The sequence below is a fragment of the Telmatherina bonti genome, assembly GCF_933228915.1.
Source record: "Telmatherina bonti genome assembly, chromosome: 2".
Classification (NCBI taxonomy): domain Eukaryota; kingdom Metazoa; phylum Chordata; class Actinopteri; order Atheriniformes; family Telmatherinidae; genus Telmatherina; species Telmatherina bonti.
Genome location: NC_136620.1, coordinates 2,091,821 through 2,111,449, shown reverse-complemented (window position 1 = coordinate 2,111,449; position 19,629 = coordinate 2,091,821). Strand labels below are relative to the sequence as shown.

The 19,629-nt window shown below is 40.9% G+C and overlaps 1 protein-coding gene across 1 annotated transcript in view; it reads left to right on the top strand.

Annotated features, from left to right (window-relative positions):
• The window catches only part of nup160 (nucleoporin 160), a 71,035-nt gene that overhangs the window by 10,546 nt on the left and 40,860 nt on the right, over positions 1-19,629 (top strand). The window contains exons 2-13 of the mRNA XM_079249091.1: positions 13,437-13,545; positions 13,627-13,837; positions 13,921-14,137; positions 14,208-14,398; positions 14,555-14,791; positions 14,912-15,009; positions 15,181-15,265; positions 15,840-15,908; positions 16,573-16,656; positions 16,749-16,919; positions 16,988-17,087; positions 17,158-17,323. Of these exons, the coding sequence (XP_079105217.1) occupies positions 13,437-13,545; positions 13,627-13,837; positions 13,921-14,137; positions 14,208-14,398; positions 14,555-14,791; positions 14,912-15,009; positions 15,181-15,265; positions 15,840-15,908; positions 16,573-16,656; positions 16,749-16,919; positions 16,988-17,087; positions 17,158-17,323 (1,738 nt within the window). The remainder of the gene's footprint in view (positions 1-13,436; positions 13,546-13,626; positions 13,838-13,920; positions 14,138-14,207; positions 14,399-14,554; positions 14,792-14,911; positions 15,010-15,180; positions 15,266-15,839; positions 15,909-16,572; positions 16,657-16,748; positions 16,920-16,987; positions 17,088-17,157; positions 17,324-19,629) is intronic.

The following is a 19,629-nucleotide window of genomic DNA, read 5'->3' as shown; positions in this document are numbered from 1 at the left end:
TTAATTGTGTTTGTTGTTTTTCACGCTTTAGTCCGAAGGTAGCGGTTTGACTTGGTTAATTCATTGTCTTTGTTCTTGTAGTTTTTTACGCTTTAGTCCGAAGGTAGCAGGGTGACTTGGTTATTTCATTGTTTTTGTTGTTTTTTACGCTTTAGTCCGAAGAAGGTAGTGGGGTGACTTGGTTATTTCATTGTCTTTGTTTTGTTGTTTTTTACGCTTTAATCTGAAGGTAGCGGGGTGACTCTGTTATTTCATGGTTTTTGTTGTTTTTTACGCTTTAGTCCGAAGGTAGCAGGATGACTTGGTTATTTCATTGTTTTTGTTGTTTTTTACGCTTTAGTTCGAAGGTAGTGGGGTGACTTGGTCATTTTATTGTTTTTTTTTTGTTTCTTACGCTTTAGTCCGAAGGTAGCGGTGTGACTTGGTTATTTCATTGTTTTGTTGTTTTTTACGCTTTAGTCCGAAGGTAGCAGGGTGACTTGGTTATTTCATTGTTTTTGTTGTTTTGTACGCTTTAGTCCGAAGGTAGCGGTGTGACTTGGTTATTTCATTGTCTTTGTTTTGTTGTTTTTTACGCTTTAATCTGAAGGTAGCGGGGTGACTCTGTTATTTCATGGTTTTTGTTGTTTTTTACGCTTTAGTCCGAAGGTAGCAGGATGACTTGGTTATTTCATTGTTTTTGTTTTGTTTTTTACGCTTTAGTCCAAAGGTAGCGGTGTGACTTGGTTATTTCATTGTTTTTGTAGTTTTTTTACGCTTTAGTCCGAAGGTAGTGGGGTGACTTGGTTTTATTTGTTTTTTACGCTTTAGTTTGAAGGTAGTGGGGTGACTTGGTTACTTCATTGTTTTTGTTTTGTTTTTTACGCTTTAGTCCGAAGGTAGCGGTGTGACTTGGTTATTTATTGTTTTTGTTGTTTCTTACGCTTTAGTCTGAAGGTAGTGGGGTGACTTGGTAATTTAATTGTCTTTGTTTTTTGTTTTTTTTTACGCTTTAGTCCGAAGGTAACAGGGTGACTTGGTTATTTCATTGTTTTTGTTGTTTTGTACGCTTTAGTCCGAAGGTAGCGGTGTGACTTGGTTATTTCATTGTTTTTGTTTGGTATTTTACACTTTAGTTTGAAGGTAGTGGGGTGACTTGATTATTTCATTGTTTTTGTTTTGATTCTTACGCTTTAGTCCGAAGGTAGCGGTGTGACTTGGTTATTTCATTGTTTTTATAGTTTTTTTACGCTTTAGTCCGAAGGTAGCGGGGTGACTTGGTTATTTCATTGTTTTTGTTGTTTTTTACGCTTTAGTCCGAAGGTAGCGCGATGACTTGGTTATTTCATTGTTTTTGTTGTTTTTTACGCTTTAGTCCGAAGGTAGCGGGGTGACTTGGTTATTTAATTGTTTTTGTTTTGTTTTTTACGCTTTAGTCCGAAGGTAGCGGTGTGACTTGGTTATTTCATTGTTTTTGTTGTTTTTTACGCTTTAGTTCGAAGGTAGTGGGGTGACTTGGTTATTTCATTGTCTTTGTTTTGTTTGTTTTTTTACGCTTTAGTCCGAAGGTAGCAGGGTGACTTGGTTATTTCATTGTTTTTGTTTTGTTTTTTATGCTTTAGTCCGAAGGTAGCGGGGTGACTTGGTTATTTAATTGTTTTTGTTTTGTTTTTTATGCTTTCGTCCGAAGGTAGTGGGGTGACTTGGTTATTTAATTGTTTTTGTAGTTTTTCACGCTTTAGTCCGAAGGTAGTGGGGTGACTTGGTTATTTCATTGTTTTTGTTGTTTTTTACGCTTTAGTTCGAAGGTAGTGGGGTGACTTGGTTATTTCATTGTCTTTGTTTTTTTTTTTTTTACGCTTTAGTCCGAAGGTAGCGGGGTGACTTGGTTATTTCATTGTTTTTGTTTTGTTTTTTACGCTTTAGTCCGAAGGTAGCGGTGTGACTTGGTTATTTCATTGTTTTTGTTTGGTTTTTTACGCTTTGTTTGAAGGTAGTGGGGTGACTTGGTTATTTCATTGTTTTTGTTTTGTTTTTTACGCTTTAGTCCGAAGGTAGCGGTGTGACTTGGTTATTTCATTGTTTTTGTTGTTTTTTATGCTTTAGTTCGAAGGTAGCGGGGTGACTTGGTTATTTCATTGTCTTTGTTTTGTTTTTTACGCTTTAGTCCGAAGGTAGCAGGGTGACTTGGTTATTTCATTGTTTTTGTTTTGTTTTTTACGCTTTAGTCCGAAGGTAGCGGGGTGACTTGGTTATTTAATTGTTTTTGTTTTGTTTTTTACGCTTTAGTCCGAAGGTAGCGGTGTGACTTGGTTATTTTATTGTTTTTGTAGTTTTTTACGCTTTAGTCCGAAGGTAGTGGGGTGACTTGGTTATATCATTGTTTTTGTTGTTTTTTACGCTTTAGTCCGAAGGTAGCAGGGTGACTTGGTTATTTCATTGTCTTTGTTTTTTTTTACGCTTTAGTTCGAAGGTAGTGGGGTGACTTGGTTATTTCATTGTTTTTGTTGTTTTGTACGCTTTAGTCCGAAGGTAACAGGGTGACTTGGTTATTTCATTGTTTTTGTTGTTTTGTACGCTTTAGTCCGAAGGTAGCGGTGTGACTTGGTTATTTCATTGTCTTTGTTTTGTTGTTTTTTACGCTTTAATCTGAAGGTAGCGGGGTGACTCTGTTATTTCATGGTTTTTGTTGTTTTTTACGCTTTAGTCCGAAGGTAGCAGGATGACTTGGTTATTTCATTGTTTTTGTTTTGTTTTTTACGCTTAGTCCAAAGGTAGCGGTGTGACTTGGTTATTTCATTGTTTTTATAGTTTTTTTACGCTTTAGTCCGAAGGTAGTGGGGTGACTTGGTTATTTCATTGTTTTAGTTGTTTTTTACGCTTTAGTTTGAAGGTAGTGGGGTGACTTGGTTATTTCATTGTTTTTGTTTTGTTTTTTACGCTTTAATCCGAAGGTAGCGGTGTGACTTGGTTATTTAATTGTTTTTGTAGTTTTTTACGCTTTAGTTCGAAGGTAGCGGGGTGACTTGGTTATTTCATTGTCTTTGTTTTGTTTTTTACGCTTTAGTCCGAAGGTAGCGGTGTGACTTGGTTATTTCATTGTTTTTGTTTTGTTTTTTACGCTTTAGTCCGAAGGTAGCGGTGTGACTTGGTTATTTCATTGTTTTTGTTGTTTTGTACGCTTTAGTCCGAATGTAGCGGTGTGACTTGGTTATTTCATTGTTTTTGTTTGGTATTTTACACTTTAGTTTGAAGGTAGTGGGGTGACTTGATTATTTCATTGTTTTTGTTTTGATTCTTACGCTTTAGTCCGAAGGTAGCGGTGTGACTTGGTTATTTCATTGTTTTTATAGTTTTTTACGCTTTAGTCCGAAGGTAGCGGGGTGACTTGGTTATTTCATTGTTTTTGTTGTTTTTTACGCTTTAGTCCGAAGGTAGCGCGATGACTTGGTTATTTCATTGTTTTTGTTGTTTTTTACGCTTTAGTCCGAAGGTAGCGGGGTGACTTGGTTATTTAATTGTTTTTGTTTTGTTTTTTACGCTTTAGTCCGAAGGTAGCGTTGTGACTTGGTTATTTCATTGTTTTTGTTGTTTTTTACGCTTTAGTTCGAAGGTAGTGGGGTGACTTGGTTATTTCATTGTCTTTGTTTTGTTTGTTTTTTTACGCTTTAGTCCGAAGGTAGCAGGGTGACTTGGTTATTTCATTGTTTTTGTTTTGTTTTTTACGCTTTAGTCCGAAGGTAGCGGGGTGACTTGGTTATTTAATTGTTTTTGTTTTGTTTTTTATGCTTTAGTCCGAAGGTAGTGGGGTGACTTGGTTATTTAATTGTTTTTGTAGTTTTTTACGCTTTAGTCCGAAGGTAGTGGGGTGACTTGGTTATTTCATTGTTTTTGTTGTTTTTTACGCTTTAGTTCGAAGGTAGTGGGGTGACTTGGTTATTTCATAGTTTTTTTTTGTTGTTTTTTACGCTTTAGTCCGAAGGTAGCGGTGTGACTTGGTTATTTCATTGTTTTGTTGTTTTTTACGCTTTTGTCCGAAGGTAGTGGGGTGACTTGGTTATTTCATTGTTTTTGTTGTTTTTTACGCTTTAGTTCGAAGGTAGTGGGGTGACTTGGTTATTTCATAGTTTTTTTTTGTTGTTTTTTACGCTTTAGTTCGAAGGTAGTGGGGTGACTTGGTTATTTCATAGTTTTTTTTTGTTGTTTTTTACGCTTTAGTCCGAAGGTAGCGGTGTGACTTGGTTATTTCATTGTTTTGTTGTTTTTTACGCTTTAGTCCGAAGGTAGTGGGGTGACTTGGTTATTTCATAGTTTTTTTTTGTTGTTTTTTACGCTTTAGTCCGAAGGTAGCGGTGTGACTTGGTTATTTCATTGTTTTGTTGTTTTTTACGCTTTAGTCCGAAGGTAACAGGGTGACTTGGTTATTTCATTGTTTTTGTTTTGTTTTGTACGCTTTAGTCCAAAGGTATCGGTGTGACTTGGTTATTTCATTGTTTTTGTTTGGTTTTTTACGCTTTAGTTTGAAGGTAGTGGGGTGACTTGCTTATTTCATTGTTTTTGTTTTGTTTCTTACGCTTTAGTCCGAAGGTAGCGGGGTGACTTGGTTATTTAATTGTTTTTGTTTTGTTTTTTACGCTTTAGTCCGAAGTTAGCGGGGTGACTTGGTTATTTCATTGTTTTTGTTTTGTTTCTTACGCTTTAGTCCGAAGGTAGCGGGGTGACTTGGTTATTTAATTGTTTTTGTTTTGTTTTTTACGCTTTAGTCCGAAGGTAGCGGGGTGACTTGGTTATTTCATTGTTTTTGTTTGGTTTTTTACGCTTTAGTTTGAAGGTAGTGGGGTGACTTGCTTATTTCATTGTTTTTGTTTTGTTTCTTACGCTTTAGTCCGAAGGTAGCGGTGTGACTTGGTTATTTCATTGTTTTTGTAGTTTTTTACGCTTTAGTTCGAAGGTAGCGGGGTGACTTGGTTATTTCATTGTTTTTGTTGTTTTTTACGCTTTAGTCCGAAGGTAGCGCGATGACTTGGTTATTTAATTGTTTTTGTTGTTTTTCACGCTTTAGTCCGAAGGTAGCGGTTTGACTTGGTTAATTCATTGTCTTTGTTCTTGTAGTTTTTTACGCTTTAGTCCGAAGGTAGCAGGGTGACTTGGTTATTTCATTGTTTTTGTTGTTTTTTACGCTTTAGTCCGAAGAAGGTAGTGGGGTGACTTGGTTATTTCATTGTCTTTGTTTTGTTGTTTTTTACGCTTTAATCTGAAGGTAGCGGGGTGACTCTGTTATTTCATGGTTTTTGTTGTTTTTTACGCTTTAGTCCGAAGGTAGCAGGATGACTTGGTTATTTCATTGTTTTTGTTTTGTTTTTTACGCTTTAGTCCAAAGGTAGCGGTGTGACTTGGTTATTTCATTGTTTTTGTAGTTTTTTTACGCTTTAGTCCGAAGGTAGTGGGGTGACTTGGTTATTTCATTGTTTTATTTGTTTTTTACGCTTTAATTTGAAGGTAGTGGGGTGACTTGGTTATTTCATTGTTTTTGTTTTGTTTTTTACGCTTTAGTCCGAAGGTAGCGGTGTGACTTGGTTATTTCATTGTTTTTGTTGTTTTGTACGCTTTAGTCCGAATGTAGCGGTGTGACTTGGTTATTTCATTGTTTTTGTTTGGTATTTTACACTTTAGTTTGAAGGTAGTGGGGTGACTTGATTATTTCATTGTTTTTGTTTTGATTCTTACGCTTTAGTCCGAAGGTAGCGGTGTGACTTGGTTATTTCATTGTTTTTATAGTTTTTTACGCTTTAGTCCGAAGGTAGCGGGGTGACTTGGTTATTTCATTGTTTTTGTTGTTTTTTACGCTTTAGTCCGAAGGTAGCGCGATGACTTGGTTATTTCATTGTTTTTGTTGTTTTTTACGCTTTAGTCCGAAGGTAGCGGGGTGACTTGGTTATTTAATTGTTTTTGTTTTGTTTTTTACGCTTTAGTCCGAAGGTAGCGTTGTGACTTGGTTATTTCATTGTTTTTGTTGTTTTTTACGCTTTAGTTCGAAGGTAGTGGGGTGACTTGGTTATTTCATTGTCTTTGTTTTGTTTGTTTTTTTACGCTTTAGTCCGAAGGTAGCAGGGTGACTTGGTTATTTAATTGTTTTTGTTTTGTTTTTTACGCTTTAGTCCGAAGGTAGCGTTGTGACTTGGTTATTTCATTGTTTTTGTTGTTTTTTACGCTTTAGTTCGAAGGTAGTGGGGTGACTTGGTTATTTCATTGTCTTTGTTTTGTTTGTTTTTTTACGCTTTAGTCCGAAGGTAGCAGGGTGACTTGGTTATTTCATTGTTTTTGTTTTGTTTTTTACGCTTTAGTCCGAAGGTAGCGGGGTGACTTGGTTATTTAATTGTTTTTGTTTTGTTTTTTATGCTTTAGTCCGAAGGTAGTGGGGTGACTTGGTTATTTAATTGTTTTTGTAGTTTTTTACGCTTTAGTCCGAAGGTAGTGGGGTGACTTGGTTATTTCATTGTTTTTGTTGTTTTTTACGCTTTAGTTCGAAGGTAGTGGGGTGACTTGGTTATTTCATAGTTTTTTTTTGTTGTTTTTTACGCTTTAGTCCGAAGGTAGCGGTGTGACTTGGTTATTTCATTGTTTTGTTGTTTTTTACGCTTTAGTCCGAAGGTAGTGGGGTGACTTGGTTATTTCATTGTTTTTGTTGTTTTTTACGCTTTAGTTCGAAGGTAGTGGGGTGACTTGGTTATTTCATAGTTTTTTTTTGTTGTTTTTTACGCTTTAGTTCGAAGGTAGTGGGGTGACTTGGTTATTTCATAGTTTTTTTTTGTTGTTTTTTACGCTTTAGTCCGAAGGTAGCGGTGTGACTTGGTTATTTCATTGTTTTGTTGTTTTTTACGCTTTAGTCCGAAGGTAGTGGGGTGACTTGGTTATTTCATAGTTTTTTTTTGTTGTTTTTTACGCTTTAGTCCGAAGGTAGCGGTGTGACTTGGTTATTTCATTGTTTTGTTGTTTTTTACGCTTTAGTCCGAAGGTAACAGGGTGACTTGGTTATTTCATTGTTTTTGTTTTGTTTTGTACGCTTTAGTCCAAAGGTATCGGTGTGACTTGGTTATTTCATTGTTTTTGTTTGGTTTTTTACGCTTTAGTTTGAAGGTAGTGGGGTGACTTGCTTATTTCATTGTTTTTGTTTTGTTTCTTACGCTTTAGTCCGAAGGTAGCGGGGTGACTTGGTTATTTAATTGTTTTTGTTTTGTTTTTTACGCTTTAGTCCGAAGTTAGCGGGGTGACTTGGTTATTTCATTGTTTTTGTTTGGTTTTTTACGCTTTAGTTTGAAGGTAGTGGGGTGACTTGCTTATTTCATTGTTTTTGTTTTGTTTCTTACGCTTTAGTCCGAAGGTAGCGGTGTGACTTGGTTATTTCATTGTTTTTGTAGTTTTTTACGCTTTAGTTCGAAGGTAGCGGGGTGACTTGGTTATTTCATTGTTTTTGTTGTTTTTTACGCTTTAGTCCGAAGGTAGCGCGATGACTTGGTTATTTAATTGTTTTTGTTGTTTTTCACGCTTTAGTCCGAAGGTAGCGGTTTGACTTGGTTAATTCATTGTCTTTGTTCTTGTAGTTTTTTACGCTTTAGTCCGAAGGTAGCAGGGTGACTTGGTTATTTCATTGTTTTTGTTGTTTTTTACGCTTTAGTCCGAAGAAGGTAGTGGGGTGACTTGGTTATTTCATTGTCTTTGTTTTGTTGTTTTTTACGCTTTAATCTGAAGGTAGCGGGGTGACTCTGTTATTTCATGGTTTTTGTTGTTTTTTACGCTTTAGTCCGAAGGTAGCAGGATGACTTGGTTATTTCATTGTTTTTGTTGTTTTTTACGCTTTAGTTCGAAGGTAGTGGGGTGACTTGGTCATTTTATTGTTTTTTTTTTGTTTCTTACGCTTTAGTCCGAAGGTAGCGGTGTGACTTGGTTATTTCATTGTTTTGTTGTTTTTTACGCTTTAGTCCGAAGGTAGCAGGGTGACTTGGTTATTTCATTGTTTTTGTTGTTTTGTACGCTTTAGTCCGAAGGTAGCGGTGTGACTTGGTTATTTCATTGTCTTTGTTTTGTTGTTTTTTACGCTTTAATCTGAAGGTAGCGGGGTGACTCTGTTATTTCATGGTTTTTGTTGTTTTTTACGCTTTAGTCCGAAGGTAGCAGGATGACTTGGTTATTTCATTGTTTTTGTTTTGTTTTTTACGCTTTAGTCCAAAGGTAGCGGTGTGACTTGGTTATTTCATTGTTTTTGTAGTTTTTTTACGCTTTAGTCCGAAGGTAGTGGGGTGACTTGGTTATTTCATTGTTTTATTTGTTTTTTACGCTTTAGTTTGAAGGTAGTGGGGTGACTTGGTTATTTCATTGTTTTTGTTTTGTTTTTTACGCTTTAGTCCGAAGGTAGCGGTGTGACTTGGTTATTTATTGTTTTTGTTGGTTCTTACGCTTTAGTCTGAAGGTAGTGGGGTGACTTGGTAATTTAATTGTCTTTGTTTTTTGTTTTTTTTTTACGCTTTAGTCCGAAGGTAACAGGGTGACTTGGTTATTTCATTGTTTTTGTTGTTTTGTACGCTTTAGTCCGAAGGTAGCGGTGTGACTTGGTTATTTCATTGTTTTTGTTTGGTATTTTACACTTTAGTTTGAAGGTAGTGGGGTGACTTGATTATTTCATTGTTTTTGTTTTGATTCTTACGCTTTAGTCCGAAGGTAGCGGTGTGACTTGGTTATTTCATTGTTTTTATAGTTTTTTACGCTTTAGTCCGAAGGTAGCGGGGTGACTTGGTTATTTCATTGTTTTTGTTGTTTTTTACGCTTTAGTCCGAAGGTAGCGCGATGACTTGGTTATTTCATTGTTTTTGTTGTTTTTTACGCTTTAGTCCGAAGGTAGCGGGGTGACTTGGTTATTTAATTGTTTTTGTTTTGTTTTTTACGCTTTAGTCCGAAGGTAGCGGTGTGACTTGGTTATTTCATTGTTTTTGTTGTTTTTTACGCTTTAGTTCGAAGGTAGTGGGGTGACTTGGTTATTTCATTGTCTTTGTTTTGTTTGTTTTTTTACGCTTTAGTCCGAAGGTAGCAGGGTGACTTGGTTATTTCATTGTTTTTGTTTTGTTTTTTACGCTTTAGTCCGAAGGTAGCGGGGTGACTTGGTTATTTAATTGTTTTTGTTTTGTTTTTTATGCTTTAGTCCGAAGGTAGTGGGGTGACTTGGTTATTTAATTGTTTTTGTAGTTTTTTACGCTTTAGTCCGAAGGTAGTGGGGTGACTTGGTTATTTCATTGTTTTTGTTGTTTTTTACGCTTTAGTTCGAAGGTAGTGGGGTGACTTGGTTATTTCATAGTTTTTTTTTGTTGTTTTTTACGCTTTAGTCCGAAGGTAGCGGTGTGACTTGGTTATTTCATTGTTTTGTTGTTTTTTACGCTTTAGTCCGAAGGTAGTGGGGTGACTTGGTTATTTCATTGTTTTTGTTGTTTTTTATGCTTTAGTTTGAAGGTAGTGGGGTGACTTGCTTATTTCATTGTTTTTGTTTTGTTTCTTACGCTTTAGTCCGAAGGTAGCGGTGTGACTTGGTTATTTCATTGTTTTTGTAGTTTTTTACGCTTTAGTTCGAAGGTAGCGGGGTGACTTGGTTATTTCATTGTTTTTGTTGTTTTTTACGCTTTAGTCCGAAGGTAGCGCGATGACTTGGTTATTTAATTGTGTTTGTTGTTTTTCACGCTTTAGTCCGAAGGTAGCGGTTTGACTTGGTTAATTCATTGTCTTTGTTCTTGTAGTTTTTTACGCTTTAGTCCGAAGGTAGCAGGGTGACTTGGTTATTTCATTGTTTTTGTTGTTTTTTACGCTTTAGTCCGAAGAAGGTAGTGGGGTGACTTGGTTATTTCATTGTCTTTGTTTTGTTGTTTTTTACGCTTTAATCTGAAGGTAGCGGGGTGACTCTGTTATTTCATGGTTTTTGTTGTTTTTTACGCTTTAGTCCGAAGGTAGCAGGATGACTTGGTTATTTCATTGTTTTTGTTGTTTTTTACGCTTTAGTTCGAAGGTAGTGGGGTGACTTGGTCATTTTATTGTTTTTTTTTTGTTTCTTACGCTTTAGTCCGAAGGTAGCGGTGTGACTTGGTTATTTCATTGTTTTGTTGTTTTTTACGCTTTAGTCCGAAGGTAGCAGGGTGACTTGGTTATTTCATTGTTTTTGTTGTTTTGTACGCTTTAGTCCGAAGGTAGCGGTGTGACTTGGTTATTTCATTGTCTTTGTTTTGTTGTTTTTTACGCTTTAATCTGAAGGTAGCGGGGTGACTCTGTTATTTCATGGTTTTTGTTGTTTTTTACGCTTTAGTCCGAAGGTAGCAGGATGACTTGGTTATTTCATTGTTTTTGTTTTGTTTTTTACGCTTTAGTCCAAAGGTAGCGGTGTGACTTGGTTATTTCATTGTTTTTGTAGTTTTTTTACGCTTTAGTCCGAAGGTAGTGGGGTGACTTGGTTTTATTTGTTTTTTACGCTTTAGTTTGAAGGTAGTGGGGTGACTTGGTTACTTCATTGTTTTTGTTTTGTTTTTTACGCTTTAGTCCGAAGGTAGCGGTGTGACTTGGTTATTTATTGTTTTTGTTGTTTCTTACGCTTTAGTCTGAAGGTAGTGGGGTGACTTGGTAATTTAATTGTCTTTGTTTTTTGTTTTTTTTTACGCTTTAGTCCGAAGGTAACAGGGTGACTTGGTTATTTCATTGTTTTTGTTGTTTTGTACGCTTTAGTCCGAAGGTAGCGGTGTGACTTGGTTATTTCATTGTTTTTGTTTGGTATTTTACACTTTAGTTTGAAGGTAGTGGGGTGACTTGATTATTTCATTGTTTTTGTTTTGATTCTTACGCTTTAGTCCGAAGGTAGCGGTGTGACTTGGTTATTTCATTGTTTTTATAGTTTTTTTACGCTTTAGTCCGAAGGTAGCGGGGTGACTTGGTTATTTCATTGTTTTTGTTGTTTTTTACGCTTTAGTCCGAAGGTAGCGCGATGACTTGGTTATTTCATTGTTTTTGTTGTTTTTTACGCTTTAGTCCGAAGGTAGCGGGGTGACTTGGTTATTTAATTGTTTTTGTTTTGTTTTTTACGCTTTAGTCCGAAGGTAGCGGTGTGACTTGGTTATTTCATTGTTTTTGTTGTTTTTTACGCTTTAGTTCGAAGGTAGTGGGGTGACTTGGTTATTTCATTGTCTTTGTTTTGTTTGTTTTTTTACGCTTTAGTCCGAAGGTAGCAGGGTGACTTGGTTATTTCATTGTTTTTGTTTTGTTTTTTATGCTTTAGTCCGAAGGTAGCGGGGTGACTTGGTTATTTAATTGTTTTTGTTTTGTTTTTTATGCTTTCGTCCGAAGGTAGTGGGGTGACTTGGTTATTTAATTGTTTTTGTAGTTTTTCACGCTTTAGTCCGAAGGTAGTGGGGTGACTTGGTTATTTCATTGTTTTTGTTGTTTTTTACGCTTTAGTTCGAAGGTAGTGGGGTGACTTGGTTATTTCATTGTCTTTGTTTTTTTTTTTTTTACGCTTTAGTCCGAAGGTAGCGGGGTGACTTGGTTATTTCATTGTTTTTGTTTTGTTTTTTACGCTTTAGTCCGAAGGTAGCGGTGTGACTTGGTTATTTCATTGTTTTTGTTTGGTTTTTTACGCTTTGTTTGAAGGTAGTGGGGTGACTTGGTTATTTCATTGTTTTTGTTTTGTTTTTTACGCTTTAGTCCGAAGGTAGCGGTGTGACTTGGTTATTTCATTGTTTTTGTTGTTTTTTATGCTTTAGTTCGAAGGTAGCGGGGTGACTTGGTTATTTCATTGTCTTTGTTTTGTTTTTTACGCTTTAGTCCGAAGGTAGCAGGGTGACTTGGTTATTTCATTGTTTTTGTTTTGTTTTTTACGCTTTAGTCCGAAGGTAGCGGGGTGACTTGGTTATTTAATTGTTTTTGTTTTGTTTTTTACGCTTTAGTCCGAAGGTAGCGGTGTGACTTGGTTATTTTATTGTTTTTGTAGTTTTTTACGCTTTAGTCCGAAGGTAGTGGGGTGACTTGGTTATATCATTGTTTTTGTTGTTTTTTACGCTTTAGTCCGAAGGTAGCAGGGTGACTTGGTTATTTCATTGTCTTTGTTTTTTTTTACGCTTTAGTTCGAAGGTAGTGGGGTGACTTGGTTATTTCATTGTTTTTGTTGTTTTGTACGCTTTAGTCCGAAGGTAACAGGGTGACTTGGTTATTTCATTGTTTTTGTTGTTTTGTACGCTTTAGTCCGAAGGTAGCGGTGTGACTTGGTTATTTCATTGTCTTTGTTTTGTTGTTTTTTACGCTTTAATCTGAAGGTAGCGGGGTGACTCTGTTATTTCATGGTTTTTGTTGTTTTTTACGCTTTAGTCCGAAGGTAGCAGGATGACTTGGTTATTTCATTGTTTTTGTTTTGTTTTTTACGCTTAGTCCAAAGGTAGCGGTGTGACTTGGTTATTTCATTGTTTTTATAGTTTTTTTACGCTTTAGTCCGAAGGTAGTGGGGTGACTTGGTTATTTCATTGTTTTAGTTGTTTTTTACGCTTTAGTTTGAAGGTAGTGGGGTGACTTGGTTATTTCATTGTTTTTGTTTTGTTTTTTACGCTTTAATCCGAAGGTAGCGGTGTGACTTGGTTATTTAATTGTTTTTGTAGTTTTTTACGCTTTAGTTCGAAGGTAGCGGGGTGACTTGGTTATTTCATTGTCTTTGTTTTGTTTTTTACGCTTTAGTCCGAAGGTAGCGGTGTGACTTGGTTATTTTATTGTCTTTGTTTTTTGTTTTTTTTACGCTTTAGTCCGAAGGTAGCGGGGAGACTTCGTTATTTCATTGTTTTTGTAGTTTTTTACGCTTTAGTCCAAAGGTAATGGGGTGACTTGGTTATTTCATTGTTTTTGTTTTGTTGTAGTTTTTTACGCTTTTTAGCTTAATAGTTGGGGAGGCTTTTCTTGACACTTATCAGTAAAAGAACAACACTGCAATCTTTTACTTCATCCAGGAGCTTGGTAAAAACCTTTTTCTTTTTGATAAAATCATGTCTCCTTGAATCGACGGGATGGTTTTTTTTACATTTCTATCTATCAACTATGGTGGCATCTTGGCTCTCCTAAAAGCTTGGTGTGTGGAAAACAGCCTAACCTCTGACACTCTGCTCCCTGTATAAATGTCTTGTTTGGTTGATGACAACCAATTACATATTTTAACGTAAATGTCTGTTCCTGGTCTGCTTCCAATCCACAAAATCCAATCCACAAAATACCTTCAGACCTGCATCAAGCAGAGCAGGGCGGCGTCCGGCTGTTGGAGGGAGGCATCCGGCTGGCGGCGGGAACCGTCCGGCTGGTGTATCATGCTGGTTACCAGCTGGATTAATGCTGGAATACGTGTGAAAACGGGTCCGGGTTCAGAAAGAGGACCCTTCAGGAGTTTCTGGTTCTGTCTGCAGGTGTGGTTCCGGTTCCAGGAGCAGTGAGGTTTGCAGACGGAGCCGGAGCGTTCCATTACCAGGAGAGCGGGAAGCTGCTGTCAGTCACCAGCAACAGATTCATCCACTGGTGAGTCCGCAGGAACTGGGTCGGTTCTGACCCGACCACAGGAACCTGCTGCTGGGTCGGTTCTGACCTGTCTGGTTTCAGGTCCACGTCGGGCGACACGGTGCAGCTGGTGGAGGAGTCTCTGGACGCCAACCTGCTGAACAACGCCGTCAGAATACGTTTCCTCCACTGCTGCCTCCTTCCTGGAGGAGTCCAGATCCAGGAGACACTGGATGCCGTCATCATCCTGATCTGCACCAATCAGAGCGTCCACAGGGTGGCGCTGCCACACCCCACCAGGATGTACCGCAGCGTGAGTATCGCCCACACGGCATGGGGCCACACGCCACGCCCTGTGGCCCCACGCCTCGGGTGACAGTGATGTTGGCGTTCCAGGAGCTGGTCACGGAGCTGCAGATGCAGTCCGTCCTTACCGACGTGGGGAAGCTGAGTCTGCAGGACGCCCCCCACGGCGCGCTGATCCCGGGGGGCGTCGCGGGGACACCTGGCACCTCCACCGCCTGGCTCAGCTTCCAGGGGGAGGCGCACTTTGCCCTGGCTTCGCTGTCTGGAGGAATCACCGTGGTGACGCTGCCGCCTCAGGACGTGCAGGGTAAATGCCGTCGGGGGTCATGTGACCTGCTGCCGATGCACACAGTGGTGATGATGTTGGCGTCTTGCAGGCGGCGCCAGCGTGGTGGAGCTGCGGCGGAGCTCGGTGATGAGGAGGATCTCCGGCTGGATGCCCTCGGCAATGCGGGGGGAGCAGAGTCCTCCAGACCTGGTCCTGAGTCTGGCGGTCCGGGAGCTGGAGGAGGACTCCTTCATCTTCGCCTTGTGCCAGGACCACAGGCTGCGGATGTGGTCCCTCAGGGTAGGTTCTGCTTCCCGTGGAGGGGTCTGATCGGGGGTGTGTCTGAGCTGGTTATGGATGGGTCTGATCGGAGGGGGGGGGCGTATCTGAGCTGGTTGTGGAAGGATCTGATGGGGGGGGGCGTGTCTGAGCTGGTTGTGTTGTCTCCCCCACCAGGACCAGGCCTGTCTGCTGGAGGCGGACATGCTGGACTACATGCCGGCGTGTCGAGGCGTGAAGCGTCTGTCGGGTCAGGGACACCGGCTGCGCCTGTCCTTCTCCTCTGCCACCGGTCTCTGTCTGGGCGTGTACCTGGCCGTCCCCCACAGGGGACAGTTCACAGTCCTGCAGCTGGTTGCCACAGAGACCAACCGCTACAGCTTGGAGCACGTCTCCTCGCTGTTCAGCACACAGGTAGGCTGCCACAATCTGACTCGCGAATCCAGAACCTGCTGCAGAGCTCCTAACTCGGTCCAGGAAGGAAGAAATGGTTGGTTCTGTCTTTGTTCCATGACCCGCCTGGCGACCCACCAGGAGACTCTGGTGGACTTCGCTCTGACCTCCTCAGACGTCTGGGCTCTGTGGGTGGACGACGCCAACACCACCGTGGTCAAACACATCAACTTTGAACAGTGAGAACCAGAACCTGGACTCAGACCTGAACTGCTGTCACATGTCAGCCCGTCTGTGGTTCTGATCCAGAATATTGTGTGTGTGTGTGTGTGTGTGTGTGTGTGTGTGTGTGTGTGTGTGTGTGTGTGTGTGTGTGTGTGTGTGTGTGTGTGTGTGTGTGTGTCTCACAGCAACGCAGCAGGACAGTGGAACCAGGTGTTTGTTCAGCCTCCACCTGAAGAAGAAGTCCCCATCGGAGTAGACCTGGACCCCAGGGTAGAACCGCTCCACATCAGAACCTGATGATGGGAGGATGATGAGGATGGGAGGATGACAATGATGAGGATGGGAGGATGAGATGATGATGATGGGAGGAGGATGAGGATGAGGATGGGAGGAGGATGATGAGGATGGGAGGATGATGATGGTGAGGATGGGAGGGTGAGAATGATGATGAAGAGGATGATGATGATGTGGATGGGATGATGATGAGGATGATGATGAAGATGGGAGGATGATGAGGATGGGAGGATGAGGATGATGGGAAGATGATGATGATGATAGGATGAGGATGATGGGAAGATGATGATGATAGGAGGATGAGGATGATGGGAAGATGATGATGATAGGATGAGGATGATGGGAAGATGATGATGATAGGAGGATGAGGATGATGGGAAGATGATGATGATAGGAGGATGAGGATGATGGGAAGATGATGATGATAGGAGGATGAGGATGATGGGAAGATGATGATGATAGGATGAGGATGATGGGAAGATGATGATGATGGAAGGAGGATGATGATGAGGATGGGAGGAGGATGATGATGTTCCTGATCTTCCTTCAGGAGACGTACCTGGACCTTCTCTTCTCTCCGCTCCGATTCACCGCTTCGGCCATCGTCAAGGCTCTGCAGGTGACCCCGTTGTTGCCACGTTTCTATGGAAACGTCTGAAAACCTTTTCAGTATCTGAGGCTTGTTGAGACGTAGGAGTTTCCATCAGCGCGTTTTATGGCAATCTTTAGTTTTTGTGCAGTTCTAGGTGTGCTGGAAATGCAGGGTTTTCAGTGTGGGAGTGGGCACATGCCACAGGGGTCTGAAGCCAGCCGACAGACTCGTCTTTCTTTTCAACATGTAAATTCAACAGCAGCAATGGAAGAACACATGTGTTAGAAATATAGCTTTCATTAACATTCAGGAATTTTTAAAAAATAGTATTTTGTATCAAAGAGGTTAATTTAAGTGTAGAGAAACACTCATTTTTATCACCTCATTGTGGGAAATTGTTTTGGTTATTTAATGTCAAAATACTCTAAAAGGATTCACGATTTTTGTTCCAAGAGGACACGCTTTTATTAATTTAGTAGTTTTTATTTTAGAATAAAGTGACACAAGTGAAGTGAGGCCTTTTCCTAGATGTAAGATCTCACAGTGGAAACTAAATACAAACATGTTATGTTTACAGCAGCTGCTTCTCCTGTTTACCAGCTGGTTTAACTTTAGCTAAACTTCCAGCTGACTGCCATAAATTATGTCATAATGTGTGCGTGTGTGTGTCCGTGTCCGTGTCAATGTCCAGATCTTCCGCCGTGGTTCTGATCGGACCTCGGATCCGTCCTGGGAGACTCTGAAGAAGGAGGTGACTCTGGCCGTGGAGATCGAGGTGAGTGTGGGCGGGGTTAAATGGGGAAGTGGGCGGGGTTAAACAGGAAGTGAGTCAGCAGGAGGATCAGGTGCGTCTCACCTGTCTCTCAGCTGCAGAGCAGCGTCACGGAGCCGGAGTTCTCCCAGGAGGAGTACCGCCAGCTGCAGGTGGAGTTCTGGTCCCGGTTCTACTCCTGCTGCCTCCAGTACCAGGAGGTCCAGTCCTGTCCTCTGGGTCTGACCGTCGACCAGCACACGGGGATGGTGTGTCTGCTCCGCAAGGTGAGCGTTGGGGGCGGAGCCTCCGGCTCAGGGGCAGAACTCATGATGAACCTTGATGTGACCTGCAGGGCTTCGTATCGTTCCTGCTGCCCTGCTTTGCCGTGGATCACCTCTACCTGTCCTACGACCACTACCTGCTTGCAGAAGAGGCCACGCCCATCGCCGACGGTAACTTAACCGCTCACCTGGTCCGTTATGTTGGAGCCGGGGCCGGACCGCCGTCTCTTTCTGTCCTCAGACCCCGACGTGGGCCGAGACGTCCTGCAGCTGGTCCAATGTCTGCGACTGGTCAGCGACGCCGTTTCCACGGAGATGGCGTACGAGATGGAGAAGGCTCTGGAGTACCTGCAGACACCTGAGAGGGCCGCCGACCGCGTGCTGGAGGACTTGCTGTGTGCCGACAGGTGGGTCGGTCCCCACGGGGCCAACCAGGTCCTGTTCAGTGTGTGTGTGTGTGTCCAGAAAAAAATCAATTTGTAGCCACTCTGCTCAGCCCCAATCTTTCCAATGCCAAAAAATTGTCAGAGGCATAGACTGTATATAGAGATGGGCGGAGCCTCCATGACATCACCCGTAGGTTTCTGAAGAGCTGAATTGAAGCTCGATGGGCGGTTCCTACCATCACCGTCTTGGCAGCGTCATGCGCGTCGTCTCGCCCGGAAAATACAAATATGGTCAAAGAGGCGGAGCTGAGAGGAGGGCTGTGAGCGTCATGGTGGATGATTGACATCGAGCAAACTCCGAGCTTTCTTTAGCTAGGAGCTAACCGAGCTAACCCGGAGATAACAGGAGATAACCAGCTAATGGAAGTAAGCGGGCTAAAGCTAAGTCATGTTGTTAACCGGCTAAAAACCGCGGTTGTTCTACGTTCTTCTGACTTGAAGCGGGAGATCGGGTACCTGTCAATCAAAAGGACACGCCCCTAAATATGCCGAACTTTGAGTATTAAATGACTTTTAAACGGGCGAGTTAGAAAAAAATTCACTTCCCCCACAGTTGTCAAGAAGGTAAACATGTTTATTTCTGCTGTAAACGTGTTTATTTCTGCTGTAAACATGTTTATTTCTGCTGTAAACATGTTAATTTCTACTGTGAAGTTGGTCTTTTTAACATGGGAGTCTATGGGGATTTGCTCTGTAATACGCAACATAACAATCTACAATACGCAGCAGTACAATCTACAATACGCAGGAGCACAATCTACAATATGCAGCAGCACAATCTACAATACGCAGGAGCACAATCTACAATATGCAGCAGCACAATCTACAATACGCAGCAGTACAATCTACAATACGCAGCAGCACAATCTACAATACGCAGCAGCACAATCTACAATACGCAGCAGTACAATCTACAATACGCAGCAGCACAATCTACAATACGCAGCAGTACAATCTACAATACGCAGCAGTACAATCTACAATACGCAGCAGCACAATCTACAATACGCAGCAGCACAATCTACAATACGCAGGAGCACAATCTACAATATGCAGCAGCACAATCTACAATACGCAGCAGTACAATCTACAATACGCAGCAGCACAATCTACAATACGCAGCAGTACAATCTACAATACGCAGCAGCACAATCTACAATACGCAGCAGCACAATCTACAATACGCAGCAGTACAATCTACAATACGCAGCAATACAATCTACAATACGCAGCAGCACAATCTACAATACGCAGCAATACAATCTACAATATGCAGCAGCACAATCTACAATATGCAGCAGCACAATCTACAATATGCAGCAGCACAATCTACAATACGCAGCAATACAATCTACAATACGCAGCAGCACAATCTACAATACGCAGGAGCACAATCTACAATATGCAGCAGCACAATCTACAATATGCAGCAGCACAATCTACAATACGCAGCAATACAATCTACAATACGCAGCAGCACAATCTACAATACGCAGCAGCACAATCTACAATACGCAGCAGCACAATCTACAATATGCAGCAGCACAATCTACAATACGCAGCAATACAATCTACAATATGCAGCAGCACAATCTACAATACGCAGCAGCACAATCTACAATACGCAGCAATACAATCTACAATATGCAGCAGTACAATCTACAATACGCAGCAATACAATCTACAATACGCAGCAATACAATCTACAATATGCAGCAGTACAATCTACAATACGCAGCAATACAATCTACAATACGCAGCAGCACAATCTACAATACGCAGCAGTACAATCTACAATACGCAGCAATACAATCTACAATATGCAGCAGTACAATCTACAATACGCAGCAATACAATCTACAATATGCAGCAGTACAATCTACAATACGCAGCAGTACAATCTACAATACGCAGCAGCACAATCTACAATACGCAGCAGCACAATCTACAATACGCAGCAGCACAATCTACAATACGCAGCAGTACAATCTACAATACGCAGCAGCACAATCTACAATACGCAGCAGTACAATCTACAATATGCAGCAGCACAATCTACAATACGCAGCAGTACAATCTACAATACGCAGCAGCACAATCTACAATACGCAGCAGCACAATCTACAATACGCAGCAGCACAATCTACAATACGCAGCAGCACAATCTACAATACGCAGCAGCACAATCTACAATACGCAGCAGCACAATCTACAATACGCAGCAGCACAATCTACAATACGCAGCAATACAATCTACAATACGCAGC